The 21,464-nt window shown below is 43.2% G+C and overlaps 1 protein-coding gene across 5 annotated transcripts in view; it reads right to left on the bottom strand.

The window, feature by feature from the left end:
- Positions 1–21,464, bottom strand: part of CRLF1 (cytokine receptor like factor 1) — a 345,153-nt gene that overhangs the window by 103,963 nt on the left and 219,726 nt on the right. For all 5 annotated transcript variants that reach the window (XM_069649295.1, XM_069649294.1, XM_069649297.1 and 2 more), the window contains 3 exons: positions 17,288–17,417; positions 9,707–9,876; positions 8,863–9,020 (listed from right to left, as the gene is read on the bottom strand). In XM_069649295.1, the coding sequence (XP_069505396.1) occupies positions 8,863–9,020; positions 9,707–9,876; positions 17,288–17,417 (458 nt within the window). The remainder of the gene's footprint in view (positions 1–8,862; positions 9,021–9,706; positions 9,877–17,287; positions 17,418–21,464) is intronic.

Below are 21,464 nucleotides of genomic sequence, written 5' to 3'. Positions count from 1 at the left end.
TCACAATCTGAAAGCTGCTGTGCCTCCAAGGACTGACCCAGAGAGGACCTGGTAAGGCGCCCTCTTCCCGAGCTACGAGGGACCATCGTGCACCAGCTGATCTTTGCCAAAGCTACCTGGTAGACAGACCTTCGACAGGCTGCCGACCCGAGATGGGAACTGCCGCGGAATCTCAAAGAGAAGCACTCGGACTGTTGTCCGCCACTGTCGACGACCGCTGTCGCCGACCGGAGCCGCCGTGCTCTCGTTTGCCTAAGAACTTCATTTTGATCATCGGACGCTCTCGTCTGAATCGTCGCCCGCTTTATCCCGTTCGAGAAGACCTGAGCGTTGACGCGCCGAGGAGCATCCGCCAGTGGGTTTCCCGCCACCTAAAGACCACAGAGACGCCGACGACTCGACGCCCTTGCTGGGCCACAGTTCTTCATCATCTCTTTGCGGTCCAGAACTATCATCACCGAGGTGCCCCGCACGCCTCTTCCTTGCAGGACGCCAATGCTCTGTCGTCGACGAGCACCGCTAGGAACGAAACTGCCACTTCACCGCCGTAGTTCAATCTGTTCTCCCTCGGACGTTCGATGACCCGTGACTCCTGCCTTAAAGGGAGAGCACTCAAGAAGGGCCGTTGATTCCCCGACACCAAACGCCGAGTTCCTCGACGCCTCTTGACGATCCGTGGCTCCTGCTTTAAAGGGAGTCACTCGAGAAGGATCGGTCGACGCATCTTTGGAGAACTCTACTCCACCAGGTACATTGGGGGGGGTAAAACCTTAATAGGAGGAAATAAGACTACCATTTCAACCATCTTACGTTCCTGCCTATCTCTATTGCTGGTTTCCTCGTTATTGATCTGTGTGACATTTTAACCGTACAGTTGATGCACTTTAATGAGATTCGATAACATTGGTGGTACCACTTTAGAATTGTATATATTTATCATTGTTGACTTCGGAGTATAAAGTGCGTTATTGTGATCGTGTACATACCTTTGAATATTAATTATATAAAGACTGGGTTTTCAGTAATACAGTGTGTGGACATTCCTTTGTGGGGGTTTGGGGACTTCACTGTACTTAAGAACCAGCCCGCATCACCTCCTGAGAAGCTAGGCCTTGATTCCTAGTCCATTGCTACCAAATAGAGAATCTTGGCTGGGGTCCTCTGTGCCTCTCCTCTACCATATAGAGAGCGGAAGTACAGACACCCCCTACCAGTCTCTACAGGTAGGGGTTGTTGTACCAGGGAGACAGCAGTCTAGATGGGACCCCTCGTTCTCAAATAGTGGTACCCAAAACCATCAAGCATGGTATTATAAATTGCCCATGCACATCTTACAATAGGATTTTTGTGGACCGCTAAGACCCAACGGCAAGTTATAAGCAAGTTCTACTGGCCAAAACATTGTGTTAACTTTAACCACCCCACACAATCCTCCACCAGCTCCCTTGCAGCCCCTCCCAATTATTGATGCCCCGTTTTCTCGTATTGGAATGGATATTTTAGGACCCTTGGAATCTTCAAAATTGGGTAACCAATGTATATTGGTAATATTGGATTAAGCCACATGCCATCCAAAGACCTTCCCCATGCGAACCAACACCTTGCAACAGATACTTAAACACTGTATCCTCTTCTTATCTCCGGTGTAATGCTCTAAAGAGATCCTAACAGATCAACAGGAAACATTCATGAGCCCAATCATGGATGAGATTAAACTAATCCTCCAGATCAAAACCATCAGAACATCCATATATCATCCTCAGACGGAGGGTCTAGTGGAGTACTTTAACAAAACACTAAAATGCGTCCTTAAGAAGTTGGTTGAAGCTGATTGGAGGGATTAGGATATGAAGATACCCTGGAACCTGTTTGTGATTAGAAAGGCTCCACAAGCCTCCCTAGGCTTTTCACCTTTTCAACTTCTTTACGGGTGAGATCCACAAGATGTTTTAGACAGAGGGAGAACTTGAAGGAAAGGGAGAAGGCCATATTACCACTTTCCCAAAATGCCCAGCGTCTAAAGGAGCATATGGCAATGGTAAGATCCATAGTCCACTCTGACCTGAGCAAGACCCAAGAACAGCAGAAAACTAACTATGACAGAAAGGCTGTCACACAATCCTTCTCTATTGGCCAGAAGGTCCTTGTGCTACTTCCCACCCCGAGGCACAAAATGCTTTCCCCTTGGTACGGACCGTATTAAATCATAAAATGGAGAGGCCCTTTTAATTACTGTGTTTCCCAACCAGTCTGGGGAGCCAAAACCCAAATCTACCACATTAATTCACTTTTGAAAAAGTGGAGGGAAGATGCTGCTGAATCCACATCCATAGTAATGGCTAGTCTTTTTTCTGAAGAAATAGATGAGGTTAATCTAATGCCTGCTGATCTTTCTCTGTCCAATAAACAAGACATTCAAGACCTTTTGACCCAGTTCCTGGATGCCTTCAGCTGTGAACCTGGAAAGGAAAAAGGAGTTTTCCATCACATCCACACTCCCCCAGATAAAGTCATCAATTTAAAACCATATAGAATTCCAGTGGCGCACAAAGATATAGTTCTACAGGAGGTGGAGAAGATGTTGGCTACAGATTTATAGAACCTTCCCAAAGTCCTTGGTCCTTGCCAATAGGCCTGGTGGCAAAACCTGATCAATTGTGAAGGTTTTGTGTAGATTTTTTGTTTTTGTTTTTGAAGGATTTAAAATGCGCACCAGACAGAGTAAACCGTATTCGGGTGCAGATGACAAGTAAGGCTAGAGCCATGAAACAAGAGGAAGAGCAAGGGTAGAGTTCTAATTCTACCACTTTCATCCTTAAATAGGAAAGTTTTCAATTTCTTCCTAAAGATGTCCAACGTTTCACACTTTCTGATTTCCAGTGGAAGTTCATTCCAAACTTTAGGGCCGAAGACTCTGAAGCTTTTGTATCCTCTTGATACACATTTAGCTCGAGGAGTACAGATAAGGAGTTTATCCTTTGAGCTTAGGTTCCTTTTGGGATGATATGATGTAATCTTATTAGCCAAATATGCGGGTGCAAGCGCTTTCAAATATTTAAAGACTAGGCATACTGTCTTAAAATTAATTCTATCCTCCACCAACAACCAGTGGATGGATCTTTGCATTGCTGACACATGATCTAGTTTTCTAAGGTTCCCGATTACTCTAACTGCTGCGTTCTGTGCTCTTTGAAGTCTATCCATTTGTTTTTGAGGGATTCCCGCTAGCAAACTGTTGCAGTAATCCAAGTGGGGGTTAGTCATTGCCCCCAGCACAGCCACCCTTTCTTCCATTGGAATGTAAGGTAGTACACTCCGTAAGGATCGTAGTGCAACATGGACTGTTTTTACCTTTGCTCCCACCTGGCTCTCACTTCCCAAATTCTCCTGCCACCAGCAGCCTAAGTTTTTGACTTTTTTAGCATACTGCAATTGTTCACCTAACATCCGTGGAGGAGGATTTTGTCTTTCCGGATACATTTTATTCTTTGGACCAGACAATATAATTTCTGTCTTTTCTGCGTTTAGTTGTAGGTGGTTATTAGTCATCCACTCCTTGATTTCTTCCATGCATTGATTGATTCTTTCGAAAGCATCCCGACTGTTCTGGAGTTCCATATATAGCTGTGTGTCACCTGCATATGAATGAAACAACAGGCCATACTTCTTAAATATTCAGAAGACTGGGCGAAAGTACAGATTGTAAATGAGGGGGGATAGGGAGGAACCCTGGGGAACCCCACATTCCAGCTCAACCATCTGAGAGATAAATCCATCAAATATGACCCTCTGCGATCTATCTTTAGGGATTGATTCAAACCATCTCACCACTTCTTTAGATGCTTTTCCCACTTGCCCTATCTATTGTGCCATTATCTGATGATTCACGGTGTCAAAGGCTGTGGACAGGTCCAGCATCACACTACTGTTGATCTTCCCCCATCCGCAGCTTTTAACAAATCGTCATGTACGGTCAGCAGCGCTGACTCTGTGCCGGGATTCGGGCGAAATCCCGACTGAAGGTTGTCCAACAGTTCTTCCTTGTCTACAAATGCTTGGAATTGGGAACAAGCCACTTTTTCCAATATTTTTGTTGGCCACATCAAGTTTGCCACCGGTCAAAAGTTCTTCATTATTTCCGGATCTAAATTGTTTTTTTTTAACAGTGGCTACATTAATGCTTTTTTTTAAGCTTTAGGCACTTTAGAGTCTTGTAGAAACCTATTCACAAAAGTCTTAATAAATGGTGTAAGTTCATTTGCTAAACTTTTGGCCACATATGCTGGTATCCTACATGACAGGTCATTTGTGGGCTCTAGTTGACTAAAGAGCGTACAGATCATCTTTTCGTCCACCATTTGGATCTGGAAAGCTGTCTCTCCTTGTTTTGTTTTCTCTTGTTCTCTTTCTTCCTAAAAAATGTTCTCACATCTAGGGGCCCTTCCTTGTTCTACATTCTCTAAGATAGTAGTTATCTTTTCTTTAAAGAAAATATTAAATTTATCTGCCTGCTCCTAAGATGCGGCTGTATTTATGTCCATGCAAGCCGGTTTACGAAATCTCGAGACCACCTCAAAAATGGCCTTCGATTGGTTACCAGCTTGCTTAATCTCTTACCAGAAATTTAATGCAGTGTCCCAGTTTGGCAAATATTCCATGCCTAGGATTGACAACCTCATTGATCGACTGGGCTGCACCGTACACCTCTCCATGATTAATTTGACCCAGGGCTATTGGCAGGTCACAATAAACCCAGAGGACAAAGAGAAAACAGCCTTTGCCACCCCATGGGACTATTTCATTTTAAAGTCTTACCATTTGGACTGCATGGCATCCCTGCTACGTGCCAAAGACAAATGGATCAGGCTGTGTCCATATTCCAGTTTATGCAGTGCACAGTAATACTTGGAGGGAACATGTATTTCACCTTTAAGAAATCACACAGGCCTTGAGAAGAATGGGTCTTAAAACCAACCAACCCTAAGAAATGCCACCTAGCCCAATCGGCTGTTAAATATAAATTTTCTTTGTTGGAAATGGGCTCCTCAAACCGTATAGGTTAGGGCTGTACAAGAAACTCCCACTCCGAAAATAAAAAAAAAGGTTTTCCAAAGCTTTCCAAGGCCTAATGGGTTATTACAGGAGGTTAATCCCTAACTACTTAACCATTACCTCCTTTCTGACACACAAACTAAAGAACATAGAGCCAAAAAAATGTAAATGGCACAAAGAAGATCAGGTATTCCTTGATATCTTAAAATCAATCCTTTGTAGTGAACCTGTGTTAAAAGTGGCCAATTTTAACAAGGAGTTTATCCTCCAAACGGACGTTTTTGAAGTTGGGTTAGGGACAGTATTGTCACAGGAATACGATGGTGTGGAAAATCCTGTGCTTTACATCCGCTGGAAACTCTTTCCAAGAGAGAGAAACTATGCAACCATCGAGTTGGAAGCATTAGCTATAAAGTGGGCCATAGGTTACCTGAAATATTACCTCAGCATAGGAAATTCAGTTTAGTCATGGACAGTTAACCTCTCACATGGCTAAGTCTCCAAAAGTATTAAAATCCAAAAATATTAAGTGGTTCCTCGATCTCCAACCCTATTGTCTCAGTGTAGAACATCGTAAGGGGAAGAAGCAAGAGAACGTGGATTTCCTCTCCCATTTTCCTGTAGGAGATGAGGAAGCCAATGGCATTAGGGAAAGGGTATGTGTCGGATCCCAGCTGTCGTCTCTTTTCCCCTAGGAGGAACCCCTTCCCATGAAGGCCAAGGAGGTGAGGCCGCTACCCAATTGTCCACCTGGTGGTGGTACTCAGTGGGTGGATCTCATGGGGAGGGAAACCACTTATGGGGCTAGTGACGACCTGTCACATGGTACATGGTATTCCCAACTCACACACACCTCCTTCCTACCTCCTTCCTTACCTTCCTCTAATCAAGTATCCTCGGCTATATATGTTTGTAAGATCAGTGAAAACCCCATTATTGTGATGAAGAAGAGTAGGGTTGACTCCAGTGAATGCCCATGCAATACATTGAGATGAAGAGGAGGCGCAGAGCCAGCATAAATCATCATGAGAATTGGATTGAACATTCTAGCTTTCGAATTCCCAGTGGCTTAAAGATGGAAGAAGGACTGACACAGATGTCAGAACACTCCTTCAAGGAACCGTGAGCAAAGCACTCATACAGCAAACAAAGAAGCTGAAGCTACTGATCAAGACACACTTGGAGGAACAACGGCATCCCTCTCTGGTCCGCTGTGCACTGACAAACCCAGAACAGAAGAAGAAGAAAGCTCAGGCGCAAGAACATGTACCAGGTCTGCCTACCCGAGCCACTGGAGCAGCTGACAACAAAGCAAAAGCCTGAGAAAGGCCAGGGGAAGGGAGACATTCCCCTGGTGTCATGCCCCCAACATCCGTGAAGTGTGACAAAAGGTCAAGAGAGACCAGGGAAAGAAAGCCATACCCCCTGGTGTTGTGTACTGTGAATCCAAGAGTGAACAGGGGGAAGAAGCCATACCCCCTGGTGTTGTGCACCATGAAAACAAGTTAGAAGAAACCCATGGGAAGCAGTCATTCCCCTTGCATGGCAAAAGTATTGAGAACAAGATACCTGGAGAAGGGAGGCATTCCCCAGGAACCAAGTAGTGAAGAAAAGTATGGACAATAAGGAATGAGTTGGAGTTGGTACTTTTGAGTTAGAACTAAAAAGTGCACAGCATCTCAAGCTGGAACTCTGTGTTATATTCTGGAAAGGAACTGAGACCTGGAGAAGGGAGTCACTCTCTCAGGCACAGTTCCCACCTGCCAAGTGGAACTATAATCGAGTGTCCGGAAGAAGGGAGTCATTCACCTGGACCAAGAAGACCCAGTATCTCTTTAGTTTACTTAATAGTGTAAGGGATAGAAGTATGCATTTTGCAACACGATGGTGGACTCTTTTTCATTTACTGGGGCATTCTGACAGATTCCCAAGTTCCTTATTTGAGGTAGGGAAACCCCCTTAGAGTTAGGGAGAGATAGGTTTCTTCTTTATTTTTTGGACAAAAAAAAGTCTGTGGGCCTCATCACGAGTTGGGCTTTATCCCAGCTGTAATACCGGCCAACTGTAATAGCGTCACAGTTTGGGCATTAACAGTAAACCCCCATTCCCCATCGGTAACAGTCCATTTATCACCCAACTCGTGTAATACCGTTACCGCTGCATTTAAGGGCTACCACCCAACTCATGATGAGGCCCTGTGTCAACAATCATGCCACCTGTGGGTTAGTCTCCTTCTTCTACACCCTTACAGTACAAACAAGAAAATAGTGTACCCTACAGTAGGCATGGTTGACCCGGATCAAATAAAATGTAAACATATACCAACAATGGCGGTTTGGTTCGAACAAGTTGGAGCTGGAACTGAAAATGGTTTCAAAGATAGAAATTAGCACATGTTGACTCGATGAGGGTGACATTTTGGGAGCTTTTTCTGTTGAATTAATTGATTTTAATTTAGTTTCGTTTTCATTTATTACATTTTGTCGGATTTGAGACCTTTATTCAGTTTCGGATTGAGGTGAAATTATTCAACACAAGCGCCCATGATTGAAATTAATTTGAACCCCAAACGACGAGCGTTAAGCAACATGAGTTCTCTTTTCCTGCTTTTTTTCTGATTGGAGCTATTACTTTAATGATGCCTGCATGATTGGATTGCTCCATTTTAAGGCTTATCTACCCTTCGACTAAAGTATAAATATCAAACCGCCATCCTCATTTTCATCTGTACGAGTGACAATGTTCCAACCCGGGCTTTGATTAGCCGAGAACGAAAAATGTGCTATAGGTGTCATGTCTAATTCTTCCTGACTGCTGCGCCTATTGTTTTCATTTTCTTGGTACAGAATTCCATCATTTGTTAGCTTGTCTCTGCAATTACAGGAAGGGACCAACATAAATGTTCACTGTATATGGAAAGGGGAAGCCCAGATTTCTAGGCAGCGTCTTCTCTGCATGAGGTGAAAAGCCAGCACTGATGCAGGCTTGGACAGAATTGCATGTGGATGATCTTTTCTGTCTATCCTCGCATCTACAGTTCAGAAAGGAGCTTAAGACCCTCCACTTTAAGCAGTGGTCCACCATAACATCTAGGTCCATACACTGTCCACTCCCCAACCTACTTAAGACTGGCTGATCTGATGCCCACTGTTTCCTCCCCTGGTCACTTGTGGAACCATTGCTGACTATTGCCCTCTCTCCCGCTAGATCCCTACTCCCTTGTTTAGATGCACCCTAACTTTCTACTTCCCCCTATGATTGTAAAGCGTTCTGTTGCTTCCCATATCCAGGCGTACACTCAATAAATTAAATAATAATAATAATAATAATAATAATAATAATAATAACAATAATAATAATAATAATAATAATAATAATAATAATAATAATAATGGCACTGTCAGGCTCAAATTGATGGAAATGCTTCCTGAATGATTTTCAGTGGTTTCAAAGCATGTGTGCCAATATTGCTATCAGATTTTTAGTAGCTAAACTTTTACTTTGAGTTAACAAAGCAGCGTATTTTGGCTTTTACAGTTTTGGTTCACTTCAATTCTTCAGTTCAATGGGTGGGATTAAAGTACCAGATTACAATGGTTTGCGGCAGGATCACGGTAGTGTGGGGACGCCGCGCGCCCGTAACTTGGACTCATTGTGCCACTGTATTCTTTAACAGGCTCATCTTCTTTTCCCTTTGATGATCTTCTTATCCCTGCCTGAGGCGTGAGAGTATTGCAGCAATGTAATGGTAAGCAATGGTAAGGGACCCGCACTGTCTTTCAATAGCTCGATCCCTATCCCCCTTCTCACCTTCCATTCAGAGCTGTCTTCCACTCTATACCGGATTTGGTATTTTGCCTGAAACAGGAAATCCTTGAGTGCCGGCGGTGAGCTCCAGCGCACACTCAGCTGATCTTCCAAATCCCCCACCCGGTTGACGTGGACATCCTTGGGTGGGTCAGTGGTCACTGTGTCAAAAAAAAAGGTCAGGTTACCAATGAGTTCCATACCTTCTCATGTGCCACCTAGATAGAAATCATCCAGAAAACACTCACACCCCTCCTCATATTGCCCTTTTGTGTGCATCAGTAGTTACAGACTTTGGGACTTTAGAGGATCATTTTTTAAAAAGACATTTGGCTTAATCACTCTTTAATTCGGACAAAAAAATTGCCACTATACTTTTCATTTATATAGCGATATAGTGTTGTTAGGATAGCAAAAGTACTGTGGATCTTCCGCAACATGCCAACCAATCACAAACTGGTTTCTTACTTCTGACTGCCAATGAAAATGCAAGTCCTGGAATTTCTAGACCCATGTACGAGCGAACTCTGTCTACTTTTACTAAGCAGGTGTGTCATACAGGGCTCTCAGTGTTCCAAGAGGAGTTCCAGCCTAACTCACAGTTGGGAGATGGGCCTTTCCTGGTCTTGCTGGACAGCTCAAAACTGCATTCATCGCCCTACTATGCCAAAAACGCGGTTCCTTAGAGGTGGCGCCCCAAATAAAGGAATCTGCATTAAACCATAACCCTGTCTATGCAAGCTCATCGATGAAGCCATTGGCATAATGTGGACTATTTTATGACTTCATGGCCAATTGCAAACAAATAGACAGAAACATAAAAGCGGAGCAGGCTCTCAATCCTTACCCACGTCAAGGATGTCCAGCGTGATTATGTCAGAGTTGGCGGACCCCAGACGGTTGGTGGCCTCCACCCAGATCTCATACGGAGTAAAAAGGGCCAGATCTTTGGGAATGTGGCAGGAGTATGGTCCCATGGTGTGATATTCCAGGCATGTGTTATCCCGCCCGTACCATCTGGAAACAAAAACATATAGAGATATGTGAATACAGCCAAGCGTGGGAACATGATTTAGGTTGCACATTTGGATGAATCTATTGCAATATATTTTAGCTTCAAGCAGATTTGCATTTTTGACCACATTTATTTCTCTTTTTACCGCAAATAGATGGTGGGTTAGGGGTCAGGCATGTAGAAAGGCTGGATGTGCGGGCGATCTCTGCCCGTTTTTGGCGATAAAAGAAATTGGTAAAATATGCAGTAAAAAAGAATTCAAACTGTTTAAATTTGAGTCAGTCACATAGAACCGAAAATAATATATATAGAGAGGTGCGGGGGCCTCCACCCACTTTTGGTAATAAAATAAATTGGGAAAAAAAGCAGGAAAAAGAATTCGACCAGTTTAAATTTGAGCAGAACACTCAAAACTGAATATAATATGTGTAGAGATATTTTCTAATTTGTCTTTACAATTCCGAAACATAATTTTTGTGATTTTATTTTTTACGAAAAATATTTCAAATGGTAATGAATAGAATCAACATATTTGGCATCAGTTCTCATTCTATTCTGCACTTAGGCTTGCTGATATATTAATATACAAACTATTATAAACTTAAATATCAATTTTAACATCATCATCAATGTTTCCATTAGTCAATGTTTTCTGAAAATAAAGTGGAAGATTTCTTTGCCAGAAATTCCTGCCACACATCGAAGTAAAGAGGTGGATTTGAGGAACGAGAGGAATGGAAGAACACCCCGAGCCACCGTCCCATCAGAAGTGCTTCAAGGCGCTGGAATTCTCATCAAAATCACAGTGCTATTAAAATTCATTGCTGAGAAGTACTGCTATTATAGACAGGGGATGGCGGATACTCACCACTATGTGCTCTATCTGGGGCCTACAGCAGGAACCAGAGGGGACAGGGACAGAGGCTGGGCCCACGCCACACCACTCTCCTGAGCGGGGATACAGGAGGAGGCGCATGTCGGTATGTGGGTTTGTCTTTTCACAAGTGTCACCCAGAGACCAGTACACTCTCAGAGTTGTAATTGGCACCTACATCAATCTGCTGCTCTGCCAATACACTTACTTAAGAAAAGAGGAGGGGCTGTAGGAGGCAGTCTTTGGAACTTAAAATCTTTGCAGATCGAACCACCACCTCGGCAGCTTTGACTTATGGTGTTCAGAGTTAGCAAAGTGAGAATCTATCGCCAGTAACTGCATGCTGGACCTTTTTGCACAATGATAATGTTGCTAATATTCCTAAAGTGATGGGTTGGGGAGGAGGGTGGTTTGTTCTGTCCTGAGTGAAAACGGTAATGGTATGGTATTTCAATAAATGTAACCGCATACATGATTATTTGCGACTAAAGGTTGCCCGCGCTTGGGGCCTATGGTAAAAAGGGTTAGTTTGAGGTGTGATTTGTTAGCAGCAATCTCCCCAGTCTTTACCTGGTCGCCCTCATCCCCTCAAAGGTTAGTGCCGTATACCCTCCTGGCATTGACCGCCAATCTTCCTTTCTTCGCATCTTTCAGTGTACAGTCAGGTTACCTGTTGCTGTAATGCCGTCATCCTAAAACTAGTGTGCAGTGCCTGACTGGGCGAAACTCCTTCCATGGATCCTAGCTCCTCCACACAGGAGGGTCATCTATCTGTTCCTTGCTTTGTAATCCCCGCTTCATGAGGACTCCTATAACAGGGTCTCTCTGACGGTTCTACTAACAACTGGATGCCAGAGTTTTTCTCCCTACAATAAGAACATAGTGAAAATGAAAGAAATCCTCTTGCCCTCTTCACTTAAGTATCAAATAGAAGCTGATAATAAGGAAAGGCCAACTCTTGAGTGATACTGTCAGATCAGCGTGTAGATTAAAAGATTTATAAACAGGGCTTCTCATAGACAAAGATACAGTTAAAAGCACAGACTGAATGGCTTTTCATTAAATTAGTCAAATTCCCAACGACCACTGCTTCTTTCATGTCAATAACAGCGGGCCTGACAGAGTCACTCTAACAATAATAACAGGCCTAGAGGGACACAGCATGCAGCTTTGAGGAGCGTGCAGACCATTATCCAACGACAACAGACGGTGTCACAATGCCCATGTGTTAAGATGACCATATGACTGTGTGTCATTGAGATTATGTTCTGAGATCTGGGCCATCATTTAACAAGGTGATGGATACTGAGATTTGTAATTAGGCCGTTCTTCACCCTTTCAAACAGGGAATCATCCAAGGATGGCTGAATGACATGCAGCGGGATGGGTTCACTCCTCAACACGTCTCCACCGATAAATTCCTCAGGTATTTACAAATAGACAGAAACAGGAACGCGGAGCAGGCTCTCAATCCTTACCCACATCAAGGATGTCCAGTGTGATTATGTCAGAGTTGGCGGTCCCCAGAGGGTTGGTGAGCGTGGTGTCATTGTAGACTGTAACATCTTCAGCAGCATATGGACTAAAGGTCTCAGACGGCTTGGTATCACCCCACAGTGCTCCTCCTGCCACAGGACTTCTGGGCTGCGGTACAGGCCCTCATGATTGCACGTATTGGTAGAGGAAACTCTCTCCTCACTGGCCCCTCCTGCCGTACGCCTCGCCTTTCCCAAAGCAGTCCATCATGCTGTGGAATGCCTCACTGCAGGTTCCAAGAAATTCAACCACATCACCCCCATTTTGTATGACCGACTCTGGCTCCCTGTCACCACCAGGGTTCTCGTAAAAATCGCCTTTATCACATACAAGGCAACCACCGCCCGAATGTCTGGCTACATTGCTGCCGAACTTACCAACTCTGGTGCTACACAGCCCTCCAGGAGCCAGACCACTGCAGGTCTTAAAATAAAACTGGCACGCAGGGAGAAGACCAGGTAACAGGCCTTTTCTTGATATTCCCCAGCATACCGGAACACCACTGTGGTTGCAATCAGGACCTCTCCAATGCTCCGGAAGTTCACACCAGAACTTAAGACGTGCTTTCTAGAGAATGCTTAGGTTTTGTTACATTATGTTCGTGGAATTTTAGACCAGGCTCCCCTGCCCCTTGCATGATCATCTCAATGTGACTTACGATCGATCCACTGAGCCTGGTTTACTAGCACTCTGTGGATGGATTGTCTTATAAATGTATCCATCTTGTTCTCTCTGACTCGTGTACAGCGCTCTGTTGTGTTAGGTGTGCACTTTACCAAACACAAATACAAATGGACTAAAATACCAAATTAGAATGGTTTCGGAAAACTAAGTACTTTACCACGTGTTTAAGTGTATTCGTATCATGTCTCTTTGTTTCCAGACCAGGTATTATCTTTAGTTCCCGGAAGTGCTGGTGATCCAAAAGTGCTTAAACCCTCTACAAAGTGGATATTTTAACGCAGATAGGTCTATTATCAGCTTCAGTATTGGTCCTTATGACAAAAGGACTTATGTGTGACTTGTAAAAGGATTTATAACGTTTCTATTGGGGTATATTGCAATATGTTACACACAATTTAAAGGTCTTCTCATGCCTTGTTATGCCTTTTAATGTTTTGTTATGCGTGTTATTCCTTTACTACATGCTAACCAAAGCCAACCCATTTTTTTTTCTTTAAAGGGCAGCAGTGCGCTTTGTAAAACCCAATAAGATAACAAAAGCATGTTTAATTTCCCCTCAGACGTGGAAAGGTAGGTGGTGCCAGGGGAATATTAAGGGCGTGTTTCAAGCGAGACTTCTGAATAGGAAGAGGAACAATCCTACAAACTTTAATTTAATGTGTTTGCACGCAAAATGTCAAAGTTGTTTTAGAAACTTTTGTGACACCTGAACGTTCTCTGGGGATGCGTTGAATGTGAGGTGTTAAAGTGAAGGAAAATGTATGGAAATGTGCGCAAATGTGTATGTGGCATAATTGGGATATGTGGAGGAACAGTGTTTGGTAATGAGGGTAAAATGTGTTTACACTTGTTTTTGCTAATGTTTAATTCTTGTATCTGTCTGAGATTGAGCGAGTGAGAATGGGAGCAAGTGACCCCATTGTCCCATCACCAGGTTTGGGGGGTAGGTGTCCTTTGTGCCCTACAGGGAAATCTGAAAAGTAAAGTTGAAGAGCGAAATGTACAGCAAAACAATATATTTTATTCAATTCGCGGCATGCCACGTAACAATCTTTCTCTTACTAGAACCATGCTGAAACTAATTTGTAAAATTTCTGGAGACGAAAATATAGACTTTCTCTCATGCTTAAGGAAAGGCCAAAACTAGGGCTAGAGGGCCGAATTCATAATACGATTGTTTATTCCCTAATGGATTTACACTAAAAAAAAGTACAGGTATGCACACGCAAAATGCACAAAATTCAAACAATGCTCAGCTCCAATTTGCACATTTGTTTTAATTTTTTTATTGTGTTACTTTTTATAACTTCCACTACCTGTAGACAGACTACTCGCATGTCACAAAGAGGGATAAGGAGAGAGGGCAAACTGAAAGTTGCCCACCAGATCAATCAACGGCCACCAGGATGGAAGGTTTGGATGAAGAGGTCCTCGGGCTCCACACTAACCTGACCAATCCCGCTCTCTTTCAGGTAGGCCAGAGAGCCCAAAGACAATGCAAATGGCAGTATTGCGCCGTAGAAATTCCAGTAATACAACATACATCATTTAAAATGTAGCTGAGAAAAAGCAGTTCATCAGGAAGAGATGAAAGAAGTACCATTTTTCATAGTGCCCAGGGAAGGGGAAGAGAGTTCCACAGAGCAGGCGCCAGAGAAGAAAGAGATCTTTGCCCATATGGGCACAAAGAGAATGAGCGATAACCACCTGCAGTCTGGCAGAGGAGTGAAGGATTCTGAAGGGATGATAATAATAATAATAATAATAATAATAATAATAATTAGGCATTTATATAGCGCTACGAACCCTCAGGTATCTGAGCGCTGCTTATTATTACCCACGGTGTGTGGTGCTCACACAATGAATGCGCAGAGTTAACAACAACCTAGACCACCTGCCATGGAATCAGTGATGGACCACACAGTCCACCATGAAATGTAAGAACTGTTTTACAAAGGGTCCGAAAAGGAGAGATAAAGGAAGGGGGGATGTGAGACTGGCACAGTGTTTTGGTAAATCTAAGGCACATCCCTATTCGGAATCAATTGAAGTTGTTATCCACTATAATCTGTTGAACTCAAGTAGACAGAGTAACCTCAGTCTAGTTAAAACTGAACCACAGTTGTAGCTCCTTTTGCATGCACTGTTGGAAGAAACAAGATGTGTGAAATCACAATCCAATTTAGAAACCTGATTTCTTTTTTTTAACCATCTTATCAGTGGGACTGCGTGGCTCACAGGCCCATATATGGCAACCAAATATGGGTACCCTAGAGTTCAATACCATACCCCATAAGCTCTTTCTTTTTGCCCTTCAGTTTGAGCCTACAAGATTTCTTCTCTCCGAAGGTGATTCCCAGGTTGTAGATTTGCATTGGAGCCAGTCGAAAGGGGAGCGAGGTGGTATTGTTGATACCAAGAATCCAAACCTATTTTATTGATGCTTTCGAGCATAGCCAATTTGGTTGCATCTAGAGTTAATTATCAGCAAGGCAATCCATGAATTGATCCCATTTTCCACTTCCATCTGAGATGCAGACATAAATCTGAGGGTTTTCCATCCATCTATCATTGTGTCTCTCTAGGACTAGTGCCAGGTGATAAAGGAAGACATTGAAAAACATTGGCGATAATGGCTATAATGGTAAGCACTGAAGAATATGACAGAAAATGTGCAAACTCTGGTATATGAGCCGGCACAGTTTGACCTGATCAATGGGGATTGGAAGAAAGATATGGGGCCACTGCAGGACAGTGCAATCTTATATGTAGACTTGATCCAGGCATCAAAGTAGAATGGAATGACCAACTGTAGCAAAGGGTGTGGAATGATCGAGGAGAGTTAAAGCACATGCATGGGCCTGATCTCTGAAGTGAGAAATATGATCTTTCATATTGTTTCTTTTCAGAGGATTGGCAAGTAGATAGTCAATGTTGCTGTGTCTTTGTTAGGATTGTTTTAGTAGAAGTCTTCTGTTGGCATGTTTAGGGTCTTGAGATAATTTCCTATTTAAGAGAGAAGCATTGCAGCCAGCCAGCTTGAAGATCTGTGTGTTGCAGGTGTTGGTGGATGATGCAGAAGGTTTGGTTGGCAGATGACCTTTGCCATTGCCTAATTGGAGACCTCAGAGAATTCACTCAGGTGGTAGAGTAAGGTGGTGGTTCAGTGAGTGAGGTTACCTGGGATGCATCTTCTCCAAGAAGAAAGTCATGAGGTAATTGAACAGATTTAGTGATTGGGATACAATGGATGATTCTGAGAAAGATCTTGACAGTTCCTTGTAAGGTAATAAATGTTCCTTGGTAGAATTTGCTGCTCCGACGATGTAGGATTGGAAGAAAACTGGAATTTTTTATATATTGAATAACCTTTGAATACGATTGGCAAGAAGGTCAAGAAAAAGCTTAATATAGGCCAAACTCTATTAACATTAAACATTTCAATTAAATATTCAAGTTCCATAGGCAGTTTAATAGCCAGTGTATCTTCAATGCAACTTTACCATGCTGACAACACTGAGCACTACGAGTAACAGTACTGTGAGCAAAATGGCGGAGACTGGCTTAAATATCTAGCACCTGAAATGGCACAACCTAGACATGTAAATTGTTTTACAGAGATGACAGCAAAAGCAATGGCTGTGTAGCCATAAATAGCTAACACTCAAATGACAGGTCTCTTGTGTTGGTCACTGCTATATGCCTGCCAAATGAGCACGCAAATAGGGGAATTCAACGTTTTTCCAGGTTTCCCCCTCAGCTACCAAAACTGAGGAAAACAAGCATGCTGTGTTGCATTTCCACCAACTAATTTTGCAGGCGTCTCTCAGAAGATAATGTGTTTTTCTGCAAACAAAGTGACTGAGTTCATAGTTACCAACTGGACCCATGTCAACAGAGCTTCCTTTTCCCTGTCCACATCACTTTGCAGGCTGGAATATATTGACCAGGGGTGTGAAACATTGGGTTCTCATGGTGTTGTGGACTAACTCCCATCAGCCCTAGCCAACAATGTCAACAGAAAAGGATCATGGGAGAGTAGTCCAAAACATCTGCAGAGCCGCAGGTTGCAAAACCCGGATGAAGACCCATGCTCATAATTACAAAACTCGAGCTACAAGTCGCAGCATGAAAAAAGCTGGTGGTTAAAAGTCAAGGGTAGGATATATGTGCCACCGATGACATGAGACCAGCTGCCATCTGTACTCGGACAGTCTATGAACAGTGTGCCCGACAGTTTGACAGTTTTGGCCTAACACTTCTGACCCACAAGAGTTCATTCCTACAGGCACTATGGACGCCACTTCTCCCCGCTGTACCTCAGTTTATATTTCATGGTGTAGTTGGTGTGCAGATATGCTTCGCCTCCACTTCCAGGTGTCCACTTACAGGTCAGATCTTTCATGTTTTTGGACCAGCAGCTTATGTTCACTGGTTTCTCTGGAGGCACTAAAAAGAAGGGAAAAGAAATAAAAAAGAGCAAGACTGGTAAAAATGAAGTACTAATGGCATCGTTCCAGCAATGGATAAGGGCATTTTATTTCTAATGATGTTTTTCCGTTGTCACAGTATATTCTACTGTGTGCCAGCTGTAGAATAAGGAATAATGATAATGTGAGAATCTTCTCCTGTTCGTACGTTGCAAACAAAATCTTTATACTGTTTACGAAATTGCACCAAATTCAGAGTTTGCAGAATATGTTCACCTATAAAGTTCAACTGGATCGTTTCCTTCCCAGTTAGTGGCTTTTAATCATAAATTGCTAATATTGTTACTGCTTCGTTTAACAGTGCCAATATCAAAACACTTCCAATATTTCAATTAAGAAGTATGCCTTGATTAACCGTCTAAATAACTTTAAGAACTATCTTAAAAGCAACGTGTGTTTGTTAAGGCATCCATAAAGCTATTTTATCAATTTTAAGTCTCAATTATTTCAGAACTCCTAAATCACTTTTATATTTGAAATACTTAGCTATTTTTGTTCAAAACTGCGTGTTCAAAACTCCAAATACAACTTGTATCATCTACCCAGAGGGCGAATTCTTTTTTTTAAACTCCTGTTTGTTCAAATCACAGAACGTTGGTGGCAAAATATTGCATCGCTGAAATTGTTTTTACAAAAATCAGTATGAATTTGAAAATCTTTGCCAATGGAGAGAGGGGTAAAAATGTTGAAATCTTTACAAATTCATTGCATTTGAAAGATGCTAACTATGTAGAATATAGCCAACGTCAAAACGGAATTAAACACACACAACACTGCTGCCTGTGAGGATAAGTTAAAGACATATACAAACAATAGTGTTCTATATTAATTCTCAATATATTATGTTGCACCTGCCAATGAATTGTTCCTTCTTTGGTTGCGGGTTAACATCGGTTAGTACCATCCTGAGTTGTTCACAATCTAGTAACACTTTAGCGAAAAATCCAGAATTATTGGGGTTTTTTGGTACCTTTTGGGCAGTGAATTTCATAAAAAGCACCATTGCATTTGCCACTGATTCATTGTAGGTAGACACTCCCAACAGAACCCACCAGGCTAAATGGACATGTTACCAACCTCAATGCTCCTCAAAGTACTGCTGATCAAATACAGGGTTTAGATATATTAGCAAGAAGGTGGGCACGTTCTTGCATTATCATGTACTATTTGCGGATTGCTTTGGGATGTAATTTCTGATTTCATTATCGTAAATATAAACATTAACAAAAAGCAATAAGCCTACTCTGGTAAAAGTATTTTGCTTGGAGGGGCGCTAACGAGCCGCAAACAACCTGGCCGCTTAAATGTGGAGCTCCGGTCGAGCCCTGGAGATCCTATTACAGATCCTGGGTTGGAAAGGGTGTCCTCGAGTTAGAGTTTGGGGAAACTTGTTGGTAGGTGCAGTGCATGGGACTATTCTCTTTTCAGGGTCGAGGAGGGAGCGGATTTCCGGGGCAGATAGTGAGCGCTGGGCCATGCAGTCACATCAGGAAAATGGATGCGGGAAAGCAGTGAGGTCTCCTCCCGAGGGCTGCCCCTGTCAGATGAGGATGTCAGATGAGGATGCCGGAGCTGTGACGGTGATCGAGGGATAAGATCAGGCCTGCAGCGTATACACAGCAGAGAGCTGCTGAGGCTGGAGACTCTGAATCCTCTCGCAGAGACGTATCACGCTAGCTGTGAGCTGATCCTCCGAAGTGGCCTGACAAGGCCTGATTCCGGATGGGATGACCCCCAGATGATATCTTGTGCCTCGAGGAACGCGCCTGATCCACTGAGAAAGCCTTGTTTGGGGTGGGCACTTGGACCGGGTTGACCCAGTTGGTAGACTGCGCTGTGGGCTGGCTGCACCCCGTGACAGCTGCGGTTTCTGGTGTTTTTAATCTTGTTGCACACTGGACTATATGTGTCATGTAACGGAAAGGTACCACTAAGAAACAGTCAAAACTGGATGGCTTCACCGCTAAGGCCCATCATGTATGTGGGCTACAGGGGGAAGCCACCAGGGAGAAATCCAATTAATCTATGCAGCGGGTCAGTTCCAGACATATCCTGAAACACATGGTTCGCAACTCTTGCATATTAGACATATTTAAAGATCTGAAGAGTGCTATAACGATGATGGATCCTAAGGTGGATACCCTCACCACTAGACTGTTAGCCTCACAACACAAGGTAGAACAACTCTATGGAAGGATGATATAAGAGGAGCATAGGATACTGTAGATGTAAACCAGCGTGGAGACTCATGGGGCGAGAATTATAATGTTGAAGAAGGAACTGGCTGTAGCAAAAGCAAAGAACGAAGATTTAGAATCCCTCTCACGCAGCAGCAACATTTGGATACTTGGGATCACGGAGACAGCAGTTCACGGCACAATGGAACTGTTTCTTGAGAAGATACTTCTCAAGATTCTAGGGGGTCCTGATTTCTCACAACATTTCCCAGTGGGATGGAACCACAGGTCCATGGGGCCCAGGCCAGCAACGGTTCAAACCCGTAGGCTGATAATTGCAACAATATTTAAATATTGTGATCGAGATCTTGTGCTGAAAGCGGCAAGGCAACTGAAAGAGATTAGACATGTCAGTGCTCAGATCCTAATATTTTCTGACTTTTTCCCGGCGGTGCAAGCAGCATGGAAACCATTCCTTGAGGTCAAGATGAATTTGAAGAAAAGAAACGTACAATATAAAATGTTGTTTCCGGACAAAATGCAAAATTCTCTTCCAGAACAAAGCAAACTTCTTCATGGTATCTGGAAACGCACAGGGTCTTATTGACCATTGGATGGCGGCGGCGTGACCCCCCTTGACTTTCTTTGTTTTTATGTTGTGGACAACGTCATCCTGTTCTGGATCTTGGCATATGCCACACTACTCTGGATGCTCGCTTGTTAAATGTATTTACACAGCAGCATGTTTTGGAGCTGCTGGTACCCCCTTTTATACAGGAGCACAAATACAGGGGAGGGAGTCACAAGGGATTGGGCTTGGGGGGATAATGCTGCTGTTAGTTGAGGAGAACGGTGAGAATAGGGGGGGTTGGAGGGTGTGTTTGTTTGGTTGGTTTATGGGTTTTTTTGGCAGAGCTTGTGGTGATTTTGGATCTATCTACATAGGTTGCAGGATTTGGGGTTTTATATGTTGGGGCAATATGGGCAGTGTACAAGACATGGGGTTAAAATGTTGTTATTGCAGGAAACTCACCTGCCTTTTGAGCAGCATGGTAGAATAGCTAGAGACTGGGAGAGGAATAGATGGTATGCTTTCTATACGAATAAGGCAAGGGGAGTGCTGACATTGGTGCATAAGAGTCTCTGTTCAGTGCGATTACTTATGTTGCAGATATGAATGGCTGGTATGTACTTATTCATGGTACGATGCGTGGCCATCCACTGATGATAGTCAACATTTATGCACAGAAGTAGGATTTATGGTGAGTGTGTGCATCATATATTCACTCAGACGTTTTGATTGGGGAAGACTTTAATATTGGTACTTGATTTAGAATTGGACAAATCGTCAAAGTAGCAACGCAGTCTCTCAAAAGCAGCGCATAAAGTGGCCCGAAATAATATATTTTTTCACTTTAAGAGATGCATGGAGGGGAATGAATGCTAGCGATAAACAATGAACAGTCTACTCTTCTGTACATGATACACTGTCGAGAATAGATAATTGACGACTCTCATCATCACTGCTTAAGGTAGCAAGGGATTGCATTATATTTCCTAGTACCCTCTCCGACCAGTCCCCTATCATGGCGACCTTGAAATGGGGAGGCCCGGCTACCCAGCGGCCGCCTTGAAGGTTCAAGGGAGATTCAGTGAGAGATCCTACTTTACTACTTACCTGGAGATTGAAGTCTTGGAATTCTTTGAAAGGAGCAAAGGCTCTGTTGCGGATTTTAGCACAGTGTGGGAATCTTTCAAGCTATTTCTAAGGGGCATGTGTATGTCCAAGGAAGGGGGTTATTAAAGTCCATACTTAAAAAATTGTCTGA

This window comes from Ambystoma mexicanum, chromosome 1p, assembly GCF_040938575.1.
Source record: "Ambystoma mexicanum isolate Mex_15411 chromosome 1p, UKY_AmexF1_1, whole genome shotgun sequence".
Taxonomy (NCBI): Eukaryota; Metazoa; Chordata; class Amphibia; order Caudata; family Ambystomatidae; genus Ambystoma; species Ambystoma mexicanum.
Note: the sequence above shows the minus strand (reverse complement) of the source record. Positions and strands in the feature narration are given on the sequence as shown.